This window comes from Dromiciops gliroides, chromosome 1 (genome assembly GCF_019393635.1).
Source record: "Dromiciops gliroides isolate mDroGli1 chromosome 1, mDroGli1.pri, whole genome shotgun sequence".
Taxonomy (NCBI): Eukaryota; Metazoa; Chordata; class Mammalia; order Microbiotheria; family Microbiotheriidae; genus Dromiciops; species Dromiciops gliroides.
The window spans coordinates 580,581,173-580,604,383 of record NC_057861.1 but is presented as its reverse complement, the minus strand read 5'-3'; the positions used below and the strand labels follow the sequence as shown (position 1 = coordinate 580,604,383).

At 38.2% G+C, this 23,211-nt stretch overlaps 1 protein-coding gene across 1 annotated transcript in view; it reads left to right on the top strand.

Moving 5' to 3' along the window:
* The window catches only part of SVEP1 (sushi, von Willebrand factor type A, EGF and pentraxin domain containing 1), a 340,439-nt gene that overhangs the window by 306,838 nt on the left and 10,390 nt on the right, over positions 1 to 23,211 (top strand). The window contains exons 45-46 of the mRNA XM_043978458.1: positions 11,246 to 11,341; positions 17,796 to 17,891. Of these exons, the coding sequence (XP_043834393.1) occupies positions 11,246 to 11,341; positions 17,796 to 17,891 (192 nt within the window). The remainder of the gene's footprint in view (positions 1 to 11,245; positions 11,342 to 17,795; positions 17,892 to 23,211) is intronic.

Below are 23,211 nucleotides of genomic sequence, written 5' to 3'. Positions count from 1 at the left end.
TGCATTATTCCTCCCTGACAGGAGGGATAGAGGGAGTCAGCTAAACATCTTTCCGGCATCTGCCTACACAGCCTGAAAGAAAAGAGAAAGAAAGAAGAGGATGCTTAGCCGAGACCTACCATAGAATCACAACTTGGTGTCCCTGGATCCATGCCAAATGTATTCTGGGAAGGAAACCTCATAACTATAAAGTGGAGTGGCATGTGTAGTCATCATTAAAGTTGTCATGGTTACTAATTACATGAAATTTGTATATTGGAAAATGGTCATTTTAAATGGCTGTATGATTGCCCGATGTGTTTGCTAACAAGTTCAAGCTTAATGCATGTCCACTTAATATGGAATGCCTGGAGCTAAGACTTGCTTAGAGAGTCAGAGAGACCTATGTCAAAGTGAAACTCTGGTAAAAATTGAGCTAATAGCTTTGATTCTCCACAATTGTGTATTAGGAGAGTCAAAATGGCTACAAAAGCTTAAAGATTTTCAGTTTGGAAAGGAATCTCTTGGGCTTTAAAGATTAGAAAGTTTTCAAGGACTGGCCATAAGTTGACATTGAACTTTTTGGTCATACAGTAGGAAACATTGGCTAAACCAGAAACTGATGCCCAGGAAAAGAACATGGACTGGTTAAGTACCTGCCACTGTTGGGCAGCTACTGTTTCATCCTCCAAATTGTACCTATTGATATATAAGTAGAACAAATAATCAGGTCATGATTACATGTAAGACCCTTTTATATCTACACATCATATATCCTAAGTATGCTGAAGTATGAAAAAAAGACTCAAGGTACTTTTTTCTATGTCTGTGATAAAGTACAATGAGTTCACCCCAAAGAAGGAATTATTTCTGTTTTATAACAGAACCACAGTGAAATATAGATAAATTCCATGTTCTTTCTTCCTTTCACAAGGAATAGCAATAGCAATACCTAGATATCAGATTGGCTTTTTCCCAAACCAAGGCTGATGGAATTGAGAAAACTCAGGGTTCATCAGCACTTAAGTTTTTTGGTTTTCTGTAGTCTGTAAATTATGTATAATCTATGATTTTCCAGGGAGGTTTAGAATGTGGCTAAAAACACTGGATAAGGTGTTTTGTTTTGTTTTTTTAATGAAATAAAATGTCTGTGAAGGCTTTCTCCTTTACAAATTATGGGTTCTTCTCTGTCCTTAGCTCTCTTCCACATTTACCCACTGAGAAAAGAGTTATGATGCCAGTCCGGAAATCTGCCAGAGAGTTTTTCATTTTGGAAGTAAATTTTGCTTTACTGAAGCACAGGTTTCTGAATTCTTGGGATATGGAAGGACAACTTTTAAAATGTCTGTGGGATTTGAAGGGGAATAAATTTATAAGGGGTACTTGAACTCTCTGTGGTATCAAATGTAATAATTGTTCTTTCTCTGATTTTTCCCTTTTCTTAATAGCTACCTGGAAAGTTTATAGTACTGCATAGTAGTGCTTTAACTTGAATCTTTGTCTTCTTGGGGGCAGCTAGGTAGCACAATGACTTGAGTTTAAATTTGGCCTTAGGCATTTAATAGCTATGTAACCTTGCACAAGTCATATAACCTGTCTTCCTTAGTTTCTTCCCGCCTGGGTTGTTGTGAGGATTAACTGAAGTAATAATTGTAAAGTGCTTAGCATAGTGACTAGCACATAGTAATCTCCAGAATTTTCTTTTAAAAAAAAAATTTATTCAAACTGAGATAAAGAACAAGGAGATTTCGCCTTTCTCCCCACTCCCATCATTAAGAGTTTCAAAGTTCTTTCCATGGGACCAACAAGACTAGAAGTATATGTGACTTATGAATAGCATCTGAGAACCCTGACAACTTCCTACCCAGCCTTACCATCTGCTGCTCTACCCTATTAGTTTCTTGTGCTCCACTTTCTGTCCTTCCTTGTCTCGGGTGAGAAATGGATCAGTTCAGTAGAATGTAAACTCCTTGATGCAGGAACTTTCATGTTTTTGTCTTTGCATCCCCAACAGCTCACATGATGCCCAGTGTATCACAGGTACTCCATAAAAGCTTTTGAGTTGTGGTAAATTGGATTATTTTCAAAGGAGCCATTGCATTATTATGATCACTCTTCCCTTCTGAAAAGGATGGAAATGTTTTTTGTTTTTGTTTTTGGTGGAGCAATGAGGGTTAAGTGACTTGCCCAGGGTCACACAGCTAGTAAGTGTCAAGTGTCTGACGCCAGATTTGAACTCAGGTCCTCCTGAATCTAGGGCTGGCACTTTATCCACTGTGCCACCTAGCTTCCCCCAATGAAAATGTTTTGAATGAAAGGATGACTTTTGATGCAAGAGCAATGATGAGAAGACAATGGAGTGGGGAGGGGGGTTGAAAGAGTGATGTAGTTATACCTTTCAGAGCCTCTGATTTATTTGATAAAAGCAACAACAGTTTTCTTCTTTGATGTATGTTCTTTTAGAATCAATAGGGCTGGCCATAGCAATAATTGAAAAAAAAAAGGAAATTAAAGGAATTAGAATAGGCAATGAGGAAACAAAACTATCACTCTTTGTAGATGATATGATGTTAAAAAATCCTAGAGAATCAACTTAAAACTACTTGAAATTATTAACATTAGCAAAGTTGCAAGATACAAAATTAACCCACATAAATCATCAGCATTTCTATATATTACCCATAAAGTCCAGCAACAACAGATAGAAAGAGAAATTCCATTTAAAATAACTGGGGGGGGGGGTCAGCTGGGTGGTGCAGTGGATAGAGCACCGGCCCTGGAGTCAGGAAGACCTGAGTTCAAATCCAGCCTCAGACACTTACTAGCTGTGTGACCCTGGGCAAGTCACTTAACCCCAATTGCCTCACAAAAAAAAAAAAACCCAACAACAAAATAACTGTGGGGGGCAGCTAGGTGGCTCAGTGGATAAAGCACTTGTCCTGGGTTCAGGAGGACCTGAGTTCAAATCCAGGCTCAGACACTTGACACTTACTAGCTGTGTGACCCTAGGCAAGTCACTTAACCCTCATTGCCCCCCCCAAAAAATGTCATGTGTACATTTTTCCAAGGTGCAGTTATTAAACATTTATCCCTCATTAAAGTAGACATTATGGAATTAAAATATATTCATTTATTTTAAACCTCATTGCCTGGCAAAAATAAAATAAATTAAATTAAATTAAATAAAAACTGTGGCCCATATAAAATACTTCAGAGTCTACCTGTCAAGACAAGCCCAGGAATTACATGAACATAACTACAAAACACTTTTCACACAAATAAATTCATATCTAAACAACTGGAAAAATACTAATCATTCATGGGTAATTTATTAATAAATTAATCTATTAAGTGCCATACCAATCAAAATATCAAAAAAAAATTTGTAGAGCCAAAAAAAAAGAATCAGAAAATTCATCTGGAAAAACAAAAGCTCAAGAATATCAAGAGAATCAATGGAAAAAATGCAAAAGAAGGTGGTCTAGCAGTACCACATCTCAAACTGTATTATAAAGTGGTAATTATCAAAATCTGATACTGGCTAAGAAGTAGAATGGTGGATTAGTGGAATAGAATAGGTACAAATTACACTATAGTAAATGTAGTAATCTAGTATATGATAAGCCCAAAGATCCAAGCTTTTAGAACAAAACCTCATTATTTGGCAAAAAACTTCTGGGAAAACTAGAAAGCAGTATGGCAGAAATTAGGTATAGACCAACATCTCACACCATATACTAAAATAAGGTCAAAATGGATCCCATAAACAAATTAAGAGAGGATGAAATAGCTTATCTGTCAGCTTTATGGACAGAGGAAGAATTTAGGACCAAAGAAGATATAGAGCATTACAAAACGTAAAATAAATAATTTTGATTGTGCAAAAGTTTTTAAATTTTAGATAATCAAAACCAATACAACCAAAATTATAAGGAAAACAGAAAACTGGGAAAGAATTTTGAAACAAGTGTATTTGATAAAAGCCTCATTTCTCAAATATATAGAGAACTGAGTCAAATTTATAAAAATACAAGTCATTCTCCGATTGATAAATGGTGAAAGGATATGAACAGGCAGTTTTCAGACAAGTAAATCAAAGCTAGAGTCATATGAAAAAATGCTCTAAATCACTATTGATCTGAGAAATGCAAATTAAAACAACTCTGAGGTACCACTTCACATCTATCAGAGTGGCTAATACAACAAAAAAGGAAAATATTGGATGTTGGAGGGGATGTGGGAAAACTGGGGTGGAGTTGTGAACTGATCCAACTATTCTGGAGAACAAATTTGGAACTATGCCCAAAGGTATATAGAACTGTGCATACCCTTTGATCCAGCAATACCATTACTTGGTTTATATCCCAAAGACACCCCCAAAAAGAGAAATTGTGGTATATGATAGTAATGGAATATTATTGTGTTATAAGAAATGACAAGTAGGATGATCTCAAAAAGACCTGGAAAGTCTTATATGAACTTAAGTATAGTGAAGTGAGCAGAACCAGGAGAATGTTGTGCATAGTGACAAAAATATTATAGGATAAAGAACTGTGAATGACTTAACTATTCTCAGCAATACAATGATCCAAGATGTATTAATGATGAAGCATACTATCTACTTCCAAAGAAAGAACTGATATTGATTGAACAGAGACTGAAGCATGCTATTTTTCACTTTCTTTCATTTTTTAAATTTTATTCAAGTTTTCTTATATATATATAAAATGATGAATATGAAAGAACTAATGAAAACAATGCACAGGAAGGTGGGCTAGCTGTACCAAATCTGAAGCTATACTATAAAGCGGCAGTCATCAAAACTATTTGGTACTGGCTAATAAATAAAGTGGTAGATAAATAGAATAGGTTAGGCACAGGAGACACAGTAGTAAATGACTATAGTAATCTACTGTTTGATAAACCCAAAGACTCTACCTTCTGGGATAGGAACTCAGTATTTGACAAAAACTGCTGGGAAAACTGGAAGATAGTATGGCAGAAACTATGTCTTACACTGTATACTAAAATAAGATCAAAATGGGCACATGATTTAAAGGGTGATACCATAGGTAAATTAGGAAAGGCATAGTTTACTTCTCAAATCTATGGAGAGGAGAACAATTTATAACCAAGCAAGAGATATTAAATATTACAAAATGCAAAATGGATGATTTTGATTACATTAAATTAAAAAGGGTTTGTACAAATAGAAGCAATGCAGCCAAAATTAGAAGGGAAGCAGAAAGCTGGGAAGCAATTTTTACAGCCAATGTTTCTGATAAAGGACTCATTTCTAAAATATATAGGGAAATAAATCAAATTTATAAGAATGTATGTCATTCCCCAATTGAGAAATGGTCAAAGGATATGAACAGGCAGTTTTCAGATGAAGAAATCAAAGCTATTTATTGCCATATGAAAAAATGCTCTAAATCACTATTGATTAGAGAAATGCAAATTAAAACAACTCTGAGGTACCACCTCATACCTATCAGATTGGCTAATATGTCAAAAAAGGAAAATAATAAATGTTGGAGAAGCTCTGGAAAAATTGGAACACTAATGCATTGTTGGTGGAGTTGTGAACTGATCCAACCATTCAGGAGAGTAATTCGGAACTCTGCCCAATGGGCTATGGGATTGTGCATACTCTTTGACCCAGCAATACCACTACTAGGTCTATATCCCAAAGAGATCATAAAAATGGGAAAAGGACTCACATGTACAAAATGATGAATATGGTAATCTTTTTTATAAAATTGCACATGTATAGCCTATATCTGATTGCTTACCGCCTCAGCGAGGGAGAAGGGGAGGGAGAGAGGAAAGGAAGAATAGAATTTGGAACTCAAAACTTTAAAAATGTTTATTAAATTTTTTAAAAATAGGATCAATAGGGCTGGCAGCACACGACAAATACTCTTCTTAGTAGATGTTATCTGATTTAACAAGCCAGCTTATTAAAAGTCCATGGACAAATATTTTATTTTTCCATATCCCTCTCTCAGTGTTCAAAACAAAGTAATGCATGCCTTCTTAAATAACACACACACACACACACACACACACACTTTTAATTTCTCCAGTACTCGATGTTACATTAATATAAAAATCTATGTAATTTGGATGGGACCTTATAGGTCATCTATCCTACCTTCCTACACAGGACAAGCATTTGGTTCATTTGACTTCTTTTTTAATACTTCTAGCAACAGGAAACTCAGTATATTATTAGGCAAGTTATTCTGTAGTTGCCAGAAAACTGGCTCATGTTGAACTGAAATCTTTCATTATATAATTTCTATCCATTGGATAGAATTTAACCATATAGAGCAACAAAAGATGTCTTCTACATCTTCTTTTATTTATCCTTTACAAATCCAAGGTGTTTCAGTATAGAAAATTGTACTTATGAATGCTAAACAAAGCCTACTTTTACAAAGGCACCTAGCTGGCACAGAAATAGAGCACTGGGCCTGGTGTCAGGAAAATCTGAGTTCAGATCTAGCCTCTGACACTTGTTGGCTACTTGATCCTGGGCAAACATTATACTTCTGTGTGCCTCAGGATAATAATAGAACTACCTTCCAGAGTTATTGTGAGGCTCAAATGAAATAATATTTGTAAAGTACTTAGTTTGGTGACTTATGCATAGTAGGCACTTCATAAAGGCTTGTTTCGTTCCTTCTTTCTTTCCTTCCTTCCTCATGCCTCTAAACTCAGAAATTAGCATAAGGGGAAAACTAGGAGAATCATTTGCTACTGTGTTCCATGTGGACAGGGCTACCAATCGGTATAGTATTTAGGAACTCTAAATGCTGAATAAGGACATTATTCAGGGGTGAAGAGTGTTGGTGGTGGTGGTGTGGGAAGATGGAAAGACCAGCAGCCATGCTGGTAGCTTTGCTGTTCATGGCCTAGCAATTTGTGATTCAAGTATCTTTCACTGGCTCTGGTTCCAGATATGTGCTGTCCTTCAGTTCTCTGTTATGGCCATTGGCTAACCCCCAAACCACCAATTTTTAAAGCATTTGCTACTAAATAATGGGGAAAGTGGACAGGAGGACTTAATCACTTCGGCCTCTGACAATGTCCCTAATACAAGGACAGCCCTTCAAATCTTTAAAAACCTATCTCATCTTCTATTAGTTCTCCAACATAAACACACTCAGGTCCATCAATCATACTTCATATGGTATGATTTCTAAATACCTTATTGTCCCTAGATGTTCTCTTCTGAAAAACCTATAGTTTATCAATATTTCTCTAAAAGTGAATATAATATTATAGATGTGAATTAATCCATCAGAGAACAGAAGAATTATGATCTGTACACTGCTCTATTTCTGCAGCCTAAGTTTGTGTTAACATCTTTAACAGTTGGATTATAATTTTGGCTCGTATCAATTGTGTGGATGACTTAAAAACAATAAACAACAACATATTTTTCGTACAAACTGCTGCCAACTTAGAAATCCCCTTTCATGTCATTGCTCAGTTGATATTTTTAACTGCATCATACTGCTGGTTTCAGTCTAATATATATTTAAGCCTTCTGAAATAATTTTTAATCTTTATTCTGACATGTACTCTAATAACTAAGCCCATCAATTTTGGAAGTACATAATATATTCTTTCTATTCATTTATAAATCTAAAAGCCAATAAGCTCCAGGAAGTTACAGTTGTTGACAAAAATGTTGAGTATGACAGGGAAACAGAGTAAGCCTGTTCAACACATAAGTAAGAAAATGCTAAGCTCATCATTAATCTATTCACTACTATAGTTATCACACAATATATCATGCCAATTACAGCTGTTGCCAAGTTAATGTTACAAGGGGATTTTGCTATTGGCGTTTTAAAAGGCACTCTTACTGGAACAATACCATGAGGTCCATTTGTACATAATGAATTCACTGTTCATGTATTTTATCTGAGTATGAGAGTTTGGACTTGTAAGATAGTAATTTAAAAAGAAAAAAATGACACTAGTAATAATGAACCATAGAATCAGAATAAGCCTGTTTTAAGATGAAAAATCCATCTTTTGTGTGTGTGCATTACCATGTCACTGAGGCTTGAAACTCTACCAATCCTTTGGATTACTGTGGTGGTGTCCTTTGTTAACATGCCAATGGCCACTGGCAGTGGTAACAAAGGAATTACCTGCTTCACCTAGATGGTGAGGAAAATACCTTACACCCAGTAAAGCGCTCATTTAAAAAAAAAAGAGCCATTAAAAGTAAAAATAGCAGAAATTCAAAATTATATGATATTTTATGACTCAACAAGGCTGCAGGGTATACTGTATAGAGGACCTACCTTGAACCCATTAAGACTGGAATGCAAGTCTTACCTTTGAAATGGATGGGTTATGTGACTAGGGAAGTCATGACCTCCTCATATCCTAGGCCACTCTATAATAAGTTGCAGAGAATCATGGATCTGCTTTAGTAGAAGGAACTTCATCACCAGGGAATTCCCTGGTTATTTTTAGTTATTTTCAGTCATGCCAATGAAATCATAGTTCCAGTCCCTTATCCTTTACAATTCCCAAATTGCATTTTGGTGCCTGTCTCCTATAAATTGGGCAAAGTATTTTCACAGTCTTACAAATAAGTAAACTGAAGCTTAGTGACAATAAATAATTTGTCCATTGTCATTTATCTACTGTCAGTGAGTTTTCTGAATCTAAATCCAATTTATTTCCCATGTAACACATCTACCTCTTTGACATTATCTATCCCTAACACCTTCTGATGAGACCTTTTCCAAGTAACAGCTGAGATAGTGATGTCAAAGTCAAATAGAAACAGGGGCCACTAAACCAGATATCAGGATCCCAGCAGACGTCAGATTGACTTAGAAAACCACATATTGATTGATATTATCTATTTTTTCTTTACTTTCTTAAATATTTCCCAATTATAATTTTTATTTATTTATTTTGGGGGGGGGTGAGGCAATTGGGGTTAAGTGACTTTTCCACGGTCACACAGCTAGTAAGTGTTAAGTGTCTGAGGCCGGATTTGAACTCAGGTCCTCCTGACTCCAGGGCCAGTGCTCTATCCACTGTACCACCCAGCTGCCCCGCCCCCAATTATAATTTAATCTGGTTCAGTTGCCCTTTAGAGAACCAGGGACTGTGTGCTTGACAACTCTAGTCTAAGAAGAGATGCTTTTTGAGCTGGGGGCCAGGTCAGAGGAGACAGGGAAGAGCTACATTCAAAGTACATTGCACCACTGGTGGAAGGAAGGCTTAGGCAGGTAGCTTAGCACTGAAAGAGGGGACTTGGAGGGTGGGGCACAGTGAAGGAGAGGGACATTCAAAGAGAGTTGCAAAGGAAGCAAAAACAGGCCTCTGCTTAAAAACCGTACTTCCAATGGCTCCAGTTTACTTCAAGGATGAATTATAAATTCATCCCATTGGCTCTTTCTTTCTTTCTTTCTTTCTTTCTTTTTCTTTTTTTTTTTTTTTTGCAGGGCAATGAGTGTTAAGTGACTTGCCCAGGGTCACACAGCTAGTAAGTGCCAAGTGTCTGAGGCCACATTTGAACTCAGGTCCTCCGGAATCTAGGGCCAGTGCTTTATCTACTGTGCCACCTAGCTGCCCCCAAATGTTTGTTAATTTATGTACCTCTCTCCTCTTCCTATCTTTGTCTACTGGTATTTTCATGGTCATTACAACTAATTAATAAAAATGTAAAACAGTAGAGATGCAAGAAATGCTTTAGAGATCATGTCCTCCAACATCTTTATTTTAGAGATATGGACACTGAGGTAATTTATGCACAATCTAGTTAATGAAAGAGCAAGGACTACAACTTGGATCTTCCTTACTCCTCAGCCATGGAGGAGGCCTCCCCCTATACTATACTGCCTCCCATTTTGTAGTCACATTTCTTTTTCTTTTCAAAGATTTGCATATAGGGGGCAGCTAGGTGGTACAGTGGATAAAGCACTGGCCTCATATTCAGGAGGACCTGAGTTCAAATCCAGTCTCAGACACTTAACACTAGCTGTGTGACCCTGGACAAGTCACTTATTGCCCGGCAAAAAACAAAAAACAAAACAAACAAACAAAAAAACCCCAAAGATTTGCATATAGAATAAAAATTTATGATCAACTGTAGCTATAAGCAAGAGAGAAAAAAATTTAAAAAGCTACTTTACAAACAATACTACCAGCTAGTTTTGTAGAGAAATCCCTATAGAAGCTAACTTGTCGTCATGTTGAATGTTAATTCCATATTCCCCTGTTCCCTCCTTCCCCCCCCCAAAAAAAACCCCTAACTAGACCAGAAACATAAAGAATAAGTGATGGTTTAGGTTGAAGAAAAGTCTGTGGTGAAAAGAAAATCTTTAATTATATCTAAATTGTAATGTAGGTGTTGGCAATTGGGTATTTTCCACTTCTGTTATAAACAGAGCAAATGAAAGATACTTTGACATGAGATTTAGGTATTGTTTATTTGTTGAAGGGTGGCCAGGTTGTTTGACCTCAACTTTTGATTTTTTTGGTATGCAGAACTCCAGCTGATAAATTTGCTGTACTAATGTTCAACACATATCCTGTAGCTTATATTCATAGTTACCTAGAGTACTGAAAGGTCACATAATTTGTCCAAAGTCATGTAAAAGAGGCAGGTCCAGCACCTTATCCAAGCAAAACTGGACAGCCAGAATGGGAGGCCATAAAATTGTCTTTCTTAGAATAAAATATGTTGGGGCATCTAGGTGGCGCAGTGGATAGAGCACTGGCCCTGGAGTCAGGAATACCTGTGTTCAAATCCGGCCTCAGACACTTAACACTTACTAGCTGTGTGACCCTGGGCAAGTCACTTAACCCCAATTGCCTTTAAAAAAAAAAAAGAATAAAATATGTTTGAGAATCCTCCCTTAAACACTAAATGATGAAATTAAATGACCTTCCAAGGTCCCTTTGAGACTTGATTGTCTGCTTCTCTGACATCAAAAATTTTTATTGTTGAATATGTACATCGACATGTGTATCCTCAAAGCATCCAGTTGTGTACACTAGCTAATTGACGAGTTCTGAGATTTCATCAGTCAAGAGGTAAAGATGGGCAGTATAGTAATAGCCAATGAGTCTCCAAATAGTCAAGTTCCTTCTGGAACTTTATTAACACAGTTTATCTCATTTGAAACTCAAGAATCAAGGACATGTTATGAATGGGAAATTAACCGTGGTGATTCTGATGACTGCTATTGATTTATAATCATTCTCATTTCCTTTACAGCTGTCTGTAGATTCCCATGTCAAAATGGAGGAGTTTGCCAAAGGCCCAATGCATGCACCTGCCTGGAAGGCTGGATGGGACGCCTCTGCGAAGAACGTGAGTGTCTTTTTAAAAAAACTTCAGGGGGCAGCTAGTTGGCGCAGTTGGATAAAGCACCGGCCCTGGATTCAGAAGGACCTGAGTTCAAATCCGACCTCAGACACTTGACACATTGTAGCTGTGTGACCCTGGGCAAGTCACTTAACCCCCATTACCCCGCAAAAAAACAAACAAACAAAAACTTCAAGGGGGGTATGTGTGTATGTGCCATGGGGAAGAACCTGAATTGTCTCTCATGATAGCATCACACATGGAAGGGAGAAAGAGAGAGAGAGAGAGAGTGAGTGAGTGAGTGAGTGTGTGTGTGTGTGTGTGTGTGTGTGTGTGTGTGTCTTTGTAACATCAGAGGACTTGTCTGGAGTCTTTTAACTCAGAAAGGTTATCTTGAGAGTAAGCTTTGCCCTTCTAGTAACATTTCATTTGGTGACTAAAATGGAGAGGAACATTGCAGATAGAAAACTCACCTTAGACTCGGAAAAACTTGGGAGTGCAGAGTAGGGGATGGGACAGTCAGAAGTAAAACACTTTGGAGGAGGAATAGTTTAAAAGAAGATAGAAAATAGAGTAAATAGCATGGGAGGGGAATAGTATGGAGGAAAATAGTTACGATGACTTTGCTGGGCTAATATGAAGAAAATTCTTTGTCAAGTTTAAGGTACTTTATTTAGGTTATGATGAACAGGATACTATTAGAAAAACCTGGAAAGACCTACATGAGTGAAATGCACTGTATACAAAATAACAGCAATAGTGTAAGATGATCTGCTGGGAAGTATGTGGTTATTTTCAGCAAGGCAATGGTCCAATATAACCCTGAAGGACTTATGAAAATGGCAACCCATCTACAGAGAAAGAAGTGATAGTATCTGAAAATAGATGGAAACACATTTTTTTCTTTTCTTTTTTTTTTCTTTTTTGGTGAGGCATTTGGGGTTGGGTGGCTTGCCTGGGGTCATGCGGCGGGTGGGTGTTGGGTGTCTGGGGCCGGATTTGAGCTCAGGTGCTCCTGGTTCCAGGGCCGGTGCTCTGTCCACTGCACCACCTAGCTGCCCCTGGAAACACATTTTGAAAAAAAAAAAATTTTTCTCTTTGACAATTCTTCAGTGTGAAGTTTTGGGAGTTTTTTGACTGTTTTCTCTCACAACCTAGCTAATGTGGGAATGTTTTCCATGACTACTCATGTATAACTTATTTTGAAATGCTTGAGTTCTAGTGGGTGGGGGGTGGGAATGGAGGAGGAAGAGAAGTTGGAACATTGTTTTTAAAAAACTGATGTTAAAATTTGTTTTTACATATATTTTGGAAAATAAAATTCTATTCAAAAAAAAAAAGAAAAAAAAAGAACTGATGGTCCTTGAATGCAGATTGAAACATACTTCTTTCACTTAAAAATAAAAAAGAATTACAGATTCCAGGTGGTGGTCAGTTTGTATTTTTGAAGCTCAGCTGGTTTCTTAGGACAGCTAAGCTGGAAACAAGTTTAGGGTTTGAGTTAGTTTTTGCCAGACCCAAGTTGTTCTGAGGAGCTGAGGAAGTAGAGTTTATTTGAGGTACCTGGGGGCCTTTTTTTTTCTTGTGGGGGCAATTGGGGTTAAGTGGCTTGCCCAGGGTCAAACAGCTAGTAAGTGTTGTATCTGAGACCGGATTTGAACTCAGGTGCTCCTGAATCCAGGGCCTGTGCTCTATCCACTGCACCACCTAGCTGCCCCACCTGGGGGCCTTTTTAACCTGAAGAATTAGATTATAAGGATCTCTATCCCCTTTCTCATTGTACCTGGCTTTATTAACTCCATTTGTGTTGTAAATTTTGTTACCATTAATAAAACCTGATTTGTTTGTGAAAAAAAAACAAAAACCAATAAGGGGCAGCTAGGTGGCACAGTGGATAAAACATCAGCCCTGGATTCAGGAGGACCTGAGTTCAAATGTGGCCTCAGACACTTGACACTTACTAGCTGTGTGACCCTGGGCAAGTAATTTAACCCTCATTGCCCCACAAAAGAAAAAGAAAAAGAAAAAAAGAAAGAAAAAACAATAATAAGCAGTCACCTTTTTAAATCAAGTCAAAAAAGAACTTGATGTGATGAAAATGTTTTTATTTGGGAAAACAACTTGCCAGAGCACTGACACACATTATATGCTTTCATTAGCTCATATCCTTAATTCATCTTTTCATTCTCTTTTATTAACATATGCTGAAATAATGACTACACATGTATAACTTATATCGAATTGCTTGAGTTCTTAAGGGGGATGGGGAAGGAGGGAGGGAAGAAGAGAATTTAGAACACAAAGTTTTTAAAATCGATGTTAAAATCTGCTTTGACATAATTTGGAAAAAAAATAAAATTCTAAATAATTTTTTTTTAAAAGCAGCAAGTGAGAAGAGACAATCTATTAAGAACTTTGCCGTCTCTATCCCCCAGTAAACAAAAAAATTTAAAAAAAACATTTTCCCGATTAAAAAAACTAAAAAAAAATGATAAAATAAAAAAGAAATATTTGCTTATTAAAGTCTTTAGACTATGATTAACCCAAGCTGTCAATTGACATCCATCCCAACCCATCTATAACTTTTAGTCTCAATGAATTGGCTGAGCCTCAGAACAGTTAAGTGACGTGTGTGTGATCACAAAAGCCAGTAAGTATCAGAGGTGGTATTTGAACCCAGGTCTTTCTGACATCAAGTCCAACATTTTCTTTGTCATGCCAGGCTGCACCTCCACCACCAAAATTATATAGGAAGACAAATATGGTGAAGATGCTTATTTGTAAATCTCATTCAAAAACACAAAAGAATAAACCATGTCTGGACCATTTATTGATTTGTGACTTCTCTTGGGACTGGTCCTTTCACCAGTTTTGAATCTACCTAATTTGCATCATCTTGTAAATATCTCTCCATCTCATTTTTGTTTTATTTAGTTGCCTCTGTACCTCTAGCTATAGTATTCTCATCAGACCTGTATAGACAGTAGGTTCTCAAGATCCTTAAATAGCCTGAGTAGTGAAAATGTCAAGGCTCATTTTCTTAGCCTTATTGAACAAAGCCCTTTCTATCCTGGAAAACCAATTTTCTACTCATGGTCATTGTGATGTGCCCAACTTGATTAAGCTGTAGTCCTGAACACATCAAAAGGAAAAGACAGCTGGCTTACTATGTTCTATTTCTCAGGACATCCAGAGGGGACTACAGTGTCAAGGGAAGGTCTAGCGATTTCTAAGAAATGTTTTCACCACTTTCATAAACATTCATACCTAGAGATTAAGAGAACATCGTCACATCAGAGCAGAACTCCCTGAGGTTTATTAAAACACAATACACTTTCCAAGAGCCAAAGGCTTTTAGCAAAAGCGAATTGTCTAATCTGGTCTGGTCCATCTCACAGAAGAAGAAAAAGCATTAGTGCATGCCTGGCTTAGCCTCACAGGAAGGAACCAGGTTCATTTAGAGACTTAAAGATATGTCTGAGCCGGTGGGCGTGGAGGAGAAGGGAGGAATCATAGCTAAATACTAGGAACATATATACTTAAAATACAAAGGTTCCATTGTTTTTAATGATGATGATGAGACATTTATTAAACACTTACTATGTGCCAGGTATGTGCAGCAACAGATACAAATACAAATAGGCATGTTGTTACCCCCATTAACTATGAGCTCCTTGAGGGCAGGGACTATCATTTGCCTTTCTTTGTATCCCCAACACTTACAAAATGGTTTGAAATTTTCCAGGAATAAATGTCTTATTTTGTGTGCGCGCACACACATGCACACACACACACGTTTTCACATACTACATCTCCTCTCCACCCCTTGATCCCCCTCAGTAGCATGAAAGCTTTTCAAATTCAGGGACTCACTTTTTGTTTTGTCTTTGCATCTCCAGTTCCTAGAATGGGGCCTTACACACAATAGGTACTTTTTGGTGAGGCAATTGGGGTTAAGTGACTTGCCTAGGGTCACACAGCTAGTAAGTGTTAAGTGTCCCAATAGGTACTTTTTGGATTGGACTGAATTAGGCCTAGCACTGCTAGTGACTTCAATCCAACAATGTAAATGATATTGACAATAATTGATAGAAATTAGTTGATTCCTCCATTGAGATTTTCTAACAGGTTCTACAGAGAAGAATTTTTTACTGCCTTGCCCATGTACACAGTTTGGGTTAACCCTGACCTCCTACAAGCTAAAACAGAATTAGCCATTACAGGATATAATCTGGTATTCAATCAATGTATGCAGACAGCTACAAGAACGTTTTCCAAGACATACTTTGCAGAGTTCTTTGGTTTTTGGTTTTTTATTTTTTTAGGTGAGGCAATTGGGATTAAGTGACTTGCCCAGGGTCACACAACTAGTAAGTGTCAAGTGGCTGAATCTGGATTTGAACTCAGGTCCTCCTGAATCCAGGGCCAGTGCTCTATCCACTGTCTTTGCAGAGTTTTTAACTTATGTTCTGGATGTGTAAAAAGACCTGTAAGGTGATTGTGCTTTTAGAGCCGGAACCCAAGTTTCCTGACTCCAGAACCAATATTTTTTGTACTTTATACCCAGTGTCCTGGGTGCCAGTGAAATATGCATACACTAGTATGTGTCACTTGCTGTCACTGTATTATAAACGTGTCTTCCCATAGTAGTGGCTTCAGACACTTACTAGATGTGTGACCCTGGGCAAGTCACTTAATCCTGTTTGCCTCAGTTTCCTCATCTGTAAAATGAGCTGGAGAAGGAAATAGCAAATCACTCCAGTATCTTTGCCAAGAAATGCCCAAATGGGGTCACAAAGAGTTGGACACAATTGAAAAATGACAACAACAATAGTCATTAGCTTCCATAGACTGAATCCCCAGGAGGCTCAAGGAAGATGTCTCTTTGTTGCTTAGAAATTGTACCTTCCTCATAAATGAACATTTGAGTGTGTAGAAGGGATAAGGATCCATACCTATCTGTGTACTCTTTGAATCCCTACACCCTTTATTGGCTTACCAGGATACTGTATTTTCTGTATTAATGTTATTCATAAAACTGCTACTTTGTGGAAAGATAATGGGAATGTCTCAGTTTTCATCCCTACCCTGTGGCTGTGACGTGGTCAGGTGCAAGGAAGCACATGCACACACACACGGGATGTTAACTCGCTTTAGGGATCATCTAGTCTCCTATGGCTAAAACCAAGGCTAAGAAGTTAAATACCTATGGTCCCATAGATAATAAGTGACAGAGCTAGGATTCAAACCCAGGACCTCTGACCCTATATAGCCACTGTCCACGGTGTCAGCTGCCTCCTACCTATAAACAATCCCTAGGCCCTCTTCTTTCCTACCACACATACAGAGAGACCAAATCTGTCACACTTGCCATTGTTGACCATGGGATCAGCCATTCATTCATGGACTAGATGCCAAACAAAAAACAAAAGAGAAACAGCGGCCTGGGTGTGGAGAGAAGCCACCTGTCCATCTGCTCTTACCCCACTCACCATGTTCCACCACTCCCTCCTTCCAACCCAACCCTCTAGGCCAAGAGTTCCTAACCTATGGTCCACAGAACCCCAAAGGATCCACGCATAGATTTCATGTTACTTTACTCTTATGAATCCAAAACAGTGCTAGATTTACATCCAAGAAACAGGGTTCAAATCCAGGCTCTGACACTACCTACAAACAAGTAACAACCTTTCGGACCTCTGTTTCCTCATCTGAAAAAATAAGTGGCTGAGTGGATAAAGCACTGGCCTTGGATTCAGGAGTACCCAAGTTCAAATCCAGCCTCAGACACTTGACACTTAACTAGCTGTGTGACCCCTGGGCAAGTCACTTAACCCTCACTGCCCTGCAAAAATTAAAAAACAAATAAATAAATAAATAATAAGTGGCTGATTGCTGTACCTAGTACAAAGCCTGGCACATGGTAGGCTCTTATTTGTTGATTAACTAGTTGGCCTTGGAATACTCTTTTATATCTAAATCTGTAAAATGGAGATAATAATGTTTACCCTCAGGGTTATGGGGAGAAAATTAATTTCTATAGCCCTAATGAAGTATAAGTTATTGTTATGACAATACTCAAGAAGTAAAGCAGGAGTCTCTATTCAATATCACAGTGAGTTACCCCATCTCCTGGTTCCAGATCAGCTTTGATGTTAGGGTTTCTTATACATGATGATTTTGGGGGGGGTGGGGAGGGTTAAGTGACTTGCCCAGGGTCACACAGCTAGGAAGTGTCAAGTGCCTGAGGCCAGATTTGAACTCAGGTCCTCCTGACTCCAGGGCTGGTGCTTTATCCACTGTGCCACCTAGCTGCCCCATGATGACTTTTTATAAGAAGGAGAATGCACTCCTTTGGTTTTCTCTTAGAGTGTTATCCAATTTACTCCCCTTGGAAATAATGATCATTATGTTCATCTCAGTATATTTTTTTAATCTTGTCTTTTTCTACCTTTTCCAGCAATATGTATTCTTCCCTGCCTGAATGGTGGACGCTGTGTGGCACCATATCAGTGTGAATGCTCAGCTGGGTGGACGGGTTCCCGCTGTCATACAGGTAGGCTTCCTTTGGCGGCTTACAAAAGTTGTGAAGCATTCAATCTGCAGTATTTTGAGTTCCTCACTTCTTCCCTTTGACGGTAGAGTGTAAGCAGATTAACAATACTTAGACTTGAATGGGAAGATGTAATTGAGATGTACCGACCATTAGCAAGAATTCAGCCCCATTCATTTTATTACATACTTCCTTGTTACAGAGCAATATGCTGCTATGTATGTGCTAGGAGAAATAATCAGTCCAAAAAGACATCCTCCCTAACTTCATGAAGTTTAGCATCTAGCTGGGGCATGTGGGATGAATTCTGACTAACTAGAAGTGAATATTTGTCTATCTACAATCCCTCATTTTGATCCAGTCTTGGAACTTGCCCAAAAAACTGCAGGAATTGCCCAAAAGGAAGGATGTCTCATTTTAAATTACCTGAACCATATAAGTAAAGACAATTCTGTTTCAATGAATACATCTAAAAACATCACTTAGAAGAACAAGAATGATTTGTTTTAATTAGTATAAAACAAATTATGGCAAATCATTTAGAAAAGCAATAACTTCTAACTTCCCGCTGAAAATACATCTAAACACAGAGACTTTATCTTCCAAACCCTAGATAGAAGAAAGAAATAGAAAGTAGCCAACTGTGATAGATTCATCGGTTTTAAAAGTCTCTATGTATGTGAAAGGCCCAAAAGGCCTATTTTTTTAAAAAAAGAGAGAAAGAAAAGGATTTTCCAGACTTTTGGTTTACCAAATGCTAAGCAAATGAAATTTTGCAACATGTTTTTATTTACTGGGTGTGGTAAGACCCAAAAAAAAGGGTGACTGAATCTCTCAACAATTTGCACAATATTTAGATTTAGGACAGACTTATTTAACCACATTTCTTAAGTATCCCAAAACTGAACGCATCATTTTTCACCCTTTCAAAAAGACTGTTTTTGCACTTGTTGTCACAAATTCTTCTGAGTAACCTTGAAGTAACCTTTGACTCTTTGCCTCTTCTCCATCCCTGATATGAGGATCTTTATATCTCCTCAAACCTTTGTCCAGGTTTCCTGTATGTCTCTTGGATCTAGCCCTTTCTCTCCATTTGAAATACCGCTAATGTAGAGCAGATCCTTGTCCTCTCATGCATGATTTAATGAGGCACCTTCCTAACTATTCTTTCTAGGGCCACCAGACTAATTTTCCTAAAATACTATTTTCATCAGCTCACTGAAGAACTTCTAATTGGTCTCTACTGCTTTCTGTATCAAAGCCAAACTCCTCTGCCTGGCTGTCCACAGTCTGGCTCGCTGTGTTACCTATGCAAACTTAGTTCTTACTATTCTCCCACAAAATGTACTTTTATTACAGTTAGGCCAGTCAGTGCCCTCACTGCTCTCTACCTGCCAGATTCCATGTCTTTGTTCCTATTATTTCCCTGTGCTAGGTGTTTGCTCTTCTAACTGCCCAAATCCTTCCTTTTTGAAGTCTTTTCCATTTGCCACAGCCCAAATTGATCTCTCCCTGTCACAACTTCTATTGCACTTTTAGTCAGTACTGCATGGGTTAGCAATGAATTGTTCTCTAATTGTTTCACATGAACAAGTATGATTGGATAATAGAAGGTGTTCTAAGAGTTCAGGTTTTTGTTTTTGGTTTTTTTAGTTCAGTTTTTTAAGCTGTTGTTGTTCCTCCTTTCTTTTTTTTTTTTTTTTTTGCATGACAATGAGGATTAAGTGACTTGCCCAGGGTCACACAGCTAGTAAGTATGGAGTGTCTGAGGCTGGATTTGAACTCAGGTACTCCTGAATCCAGGGCCCCTGCTTTACCACTGCTCCATCTAGCTGCCCCCCCTCCTTTATTTCTGAAGAGTACCAATGACATAAGGAGGATGATGTCTTGACTTGTAAAATGAATTGGATTGAAATGAGGCAGGGCTATGCAAAATCATCATCCTCATTCTCTCCTCCAGAGTAATCTGAGTCCAATGGAAGATGTAGGTCAGGAGTAAATGGATAAAGTGAAGGACCTGGAGTCAGGAAGACTTACCTTCATGAGTTCAAATCTGGCCTCAGATGCTCACTAGGTGTGTGACCCTGAGCAAGTCACTTACCCTGGTTTGCCTTAGTTTCTCATCTGTAAAATTAGCTGAAGAAGGAAATGGCAAATCACTCCAGTATCTTTGCCAAGAAAACCCCAAATGGGGCAGCTAGGTGGCACAGCGGATAGAGCACCGGCCCTGGAGTTAGGAGTACCTGAGTTCAAATCTGGCCTCAGACACTTAACACTTACTAGCTGTGTGACCCTGGGCAAGTCACTTAACCCCAATTGCCTCACTAAAAAAACAAACAAACAAAAAAAAGAAAACCCCAAATGGGGTCATGACGAGTCAGACATGACTGAAATATGACTCAAGAGCAAGACTCTTGGAACACTCTGTATTAAATATTTGAATTAGATAAGCCTTTTAACAACTCCAAATTAGTCAATATTGCAAAAAGCCCCCCAATATTCTCCCAATGGTGGTACATAACTAAGCATTATGGTACACCTAAACCACAGAAGAACTGAAATTACCAACAACACATATAAATTGGCTGTAGCAGACTAATGATGACCTTCGTATAGGTAGCAGTGCTAATAACATCCCAAAGCATACTAGCAGGATACGTTTTTTTTTTCTTTTTGGTGAGGCAATTGGGGTTAAGTGACTTGCCCAGGGTCACACAGCTAGTAAGTGTTAAGTGTCTGAGGTCAGATTTGAACTCAGGTCCTCATGACTCCAGGACTGGTGTCAGCAGGATATGTATTGATGAATGAGGTACAGCAGATGGACAACTGGAGGTGCTACACTGGTCCCAGAGTGATACTAAAAAACTGATGAATGTTACTAGCTGTGTGACCTGGGCTAGCCACTTTAACCCTCATTGCCTCACAAAACAAAACAAAACAAACAAAGACTGATAAAGGTTTCCAGCACACTGGGCAAATCTTTTATAAAGATTTAGAAGAAAGTGTGAATGAGGCAGTTGGGTAGTGCAGTGAATAAAATATGGAACTAGGCATCAGGAAAGGTTGAGTTTGAATTCTATCTCAGACATTTACTGGCTGTGTGGCCTGGGGCAAGTTACTTAAATTTCCACAATATCCACCTCTATAAAATTGTTTTGAAGATCCGATGAGTTAACATATTTAAAGCACTTTTGTGAACCTCAAAGTGCTAAGGGCTGGCTAGCTACCAAAGACCACACAAGATAGAAAATCTGGGAGGGCTTGTGATCAAGGCCATTAGGCATTGCATTCCTCCCAGCCCCCCCCAAAAACTTATGAATCTTTAAAAATAATGTGTTAATTTTGTCATCTCAATTAAAATGTAAGGTCCTTAAAAGTAGGATTGTTTCATTCTTTGTCTTTGTATCCACAGTTCCTAGCACATAGTAGGTACTCAATAAATACTTCTTGATTGAATAATTCTCAACCACATTGTAGTTATCCCTTCCACATCACAGGAGTTAGGAACAAGGTGCCCCTGCAGTCTGGAAAATCCATGTAAAATTTTTTGGCCTTCCCTTCATACCAGAAAAGAAGTCTGAATTTTTTTTTTTCTTTCCATGGGGGGTTTACAGTATCTATATTGCAAATCTGGGTTAAGTATTTGGTTGTAGGCACTGTGTCATCTGTTGGCCTTTGAGTCGTCTGTGGCTTTCGCAAAACTCCAAAAAAATTCCCATTTAATTTCTTATGCTGACCCCGGATATATTGAAACCACAATGAGGAAAGTTGAAATGTGGAAGGGATAACTTCTTTTGTATCTCCCGTAGCATCTAACAAAGTACAAAGAATGTAGTAAAGAGTCAATGTTGGTATTTGTTGGACGTTAAATTTTCTATATACCTTGTAAGGGAGCAATAAAAATTCTCAATTTTTGTTCCCCTGATTTGGAAAAGGTCTACAATTCAGTGTGTAATATCCACAATGAATGTGGCTTTTGAGAGACACAGCTATCCACTCCATGCCCTGTATTGTGAAATGAGAGCAAAACTAGACTTGGCAGAGAGCCCTTTGTTCCCTCAGCAAATTGGCTCTCATTTAGAACTGCATCCATCTCTCTATCCACAAAGGGACAAAAGGTCTCTCTCTGGAGATCTTTTAATATCTGTCTTCCTCAGCCTTTATTCAGGTTGTATTTTCTATTTGAACTGAAGCTCTGATTAATGGTTTGTTGGTTTGTTGAGGTTTTTTTTTTTTTATTCCCCCACACACACTCCTATTAAACCATATACACTGCAGTTCTGTGTTATGTGATCACCATATGCAGTAGGTGACCCCAGAAAGACAGGATGGCCACTTCTCCAACCTGATTTTGAAAAATAAGCAGACTGCTTTCAGTGATTTTTTTTTAACAAAGGGAAAAAAGCTCTTTCAAAGCTCTGTTTCTTTGTGGTGACAGTTTTCATACTAACCTGCAGCTGCTAGCTCATAGCAGAAGCAAGGTTAGGCAGAAAGGGCCCTGGAACTGGAAGGAGAGGACCCAGGCTTTCATCCAAGCTTTCCTGCTTACTGCTCCTCATGGGACCTTGAGCAAATCTCTTAGTTTTTCTGGGCCTCGGTTGCCTTATCTGTGAAATGGGAATGAACTGAATGGCCTCTAAAGTCCCTTTCAACTCATGATCCTAACCGATGCAGATGTCTTAGACTAGCAGCACGTTCTCGATTAGAGAGGCATGTTTGAAATAGTCAAGACGGCAGGTGGAGGCTGAGAAGTGATTTCAGTAAGTGGTTTTACCAATCTAGGGCCTCTTGGTTACAAACGTGGCATGCAACCTCCTTTCTAAAATGCCACATTTGAAGGATTTTTTTGAACTCAGGTCCTCCTGACTCCAGGGCCGGTGCTTTATCCACTGCGCCACCCAGCTGCCCCTTTAAGTATACTTTAAATCATGTTCCCCTCACCCCAATCTGGGTATATATACACATAGCTGCAGTCATGCCATATTTTATTAGCATCTCCGCAAAGTTAGTCCCATTTATTTATTTATTCAATATTTATCTTTTCATTCTTTCATTCTCTGTCTTAAAGCCTGCTCTGCTGGATAATAAGTTTAATAAGTTGCAAATATGTTCTGCTTATCTGCTATCATTACTCTGAGCTTTGTAGTCATTGAGGAATAAACTATTACCCACATCTTGCCAAGGGCAAGTTTTCTCAAATTTGGAAATTCCTGTTTTTCCATCCTATTTTTAGACTGCAAGCACTGGAGTTAAAGTCATAAGACAGAGTGCAGTACAAGTCTTGGGTCTATCATGGTGTGGTATTATCATGGAAAAGTCAATT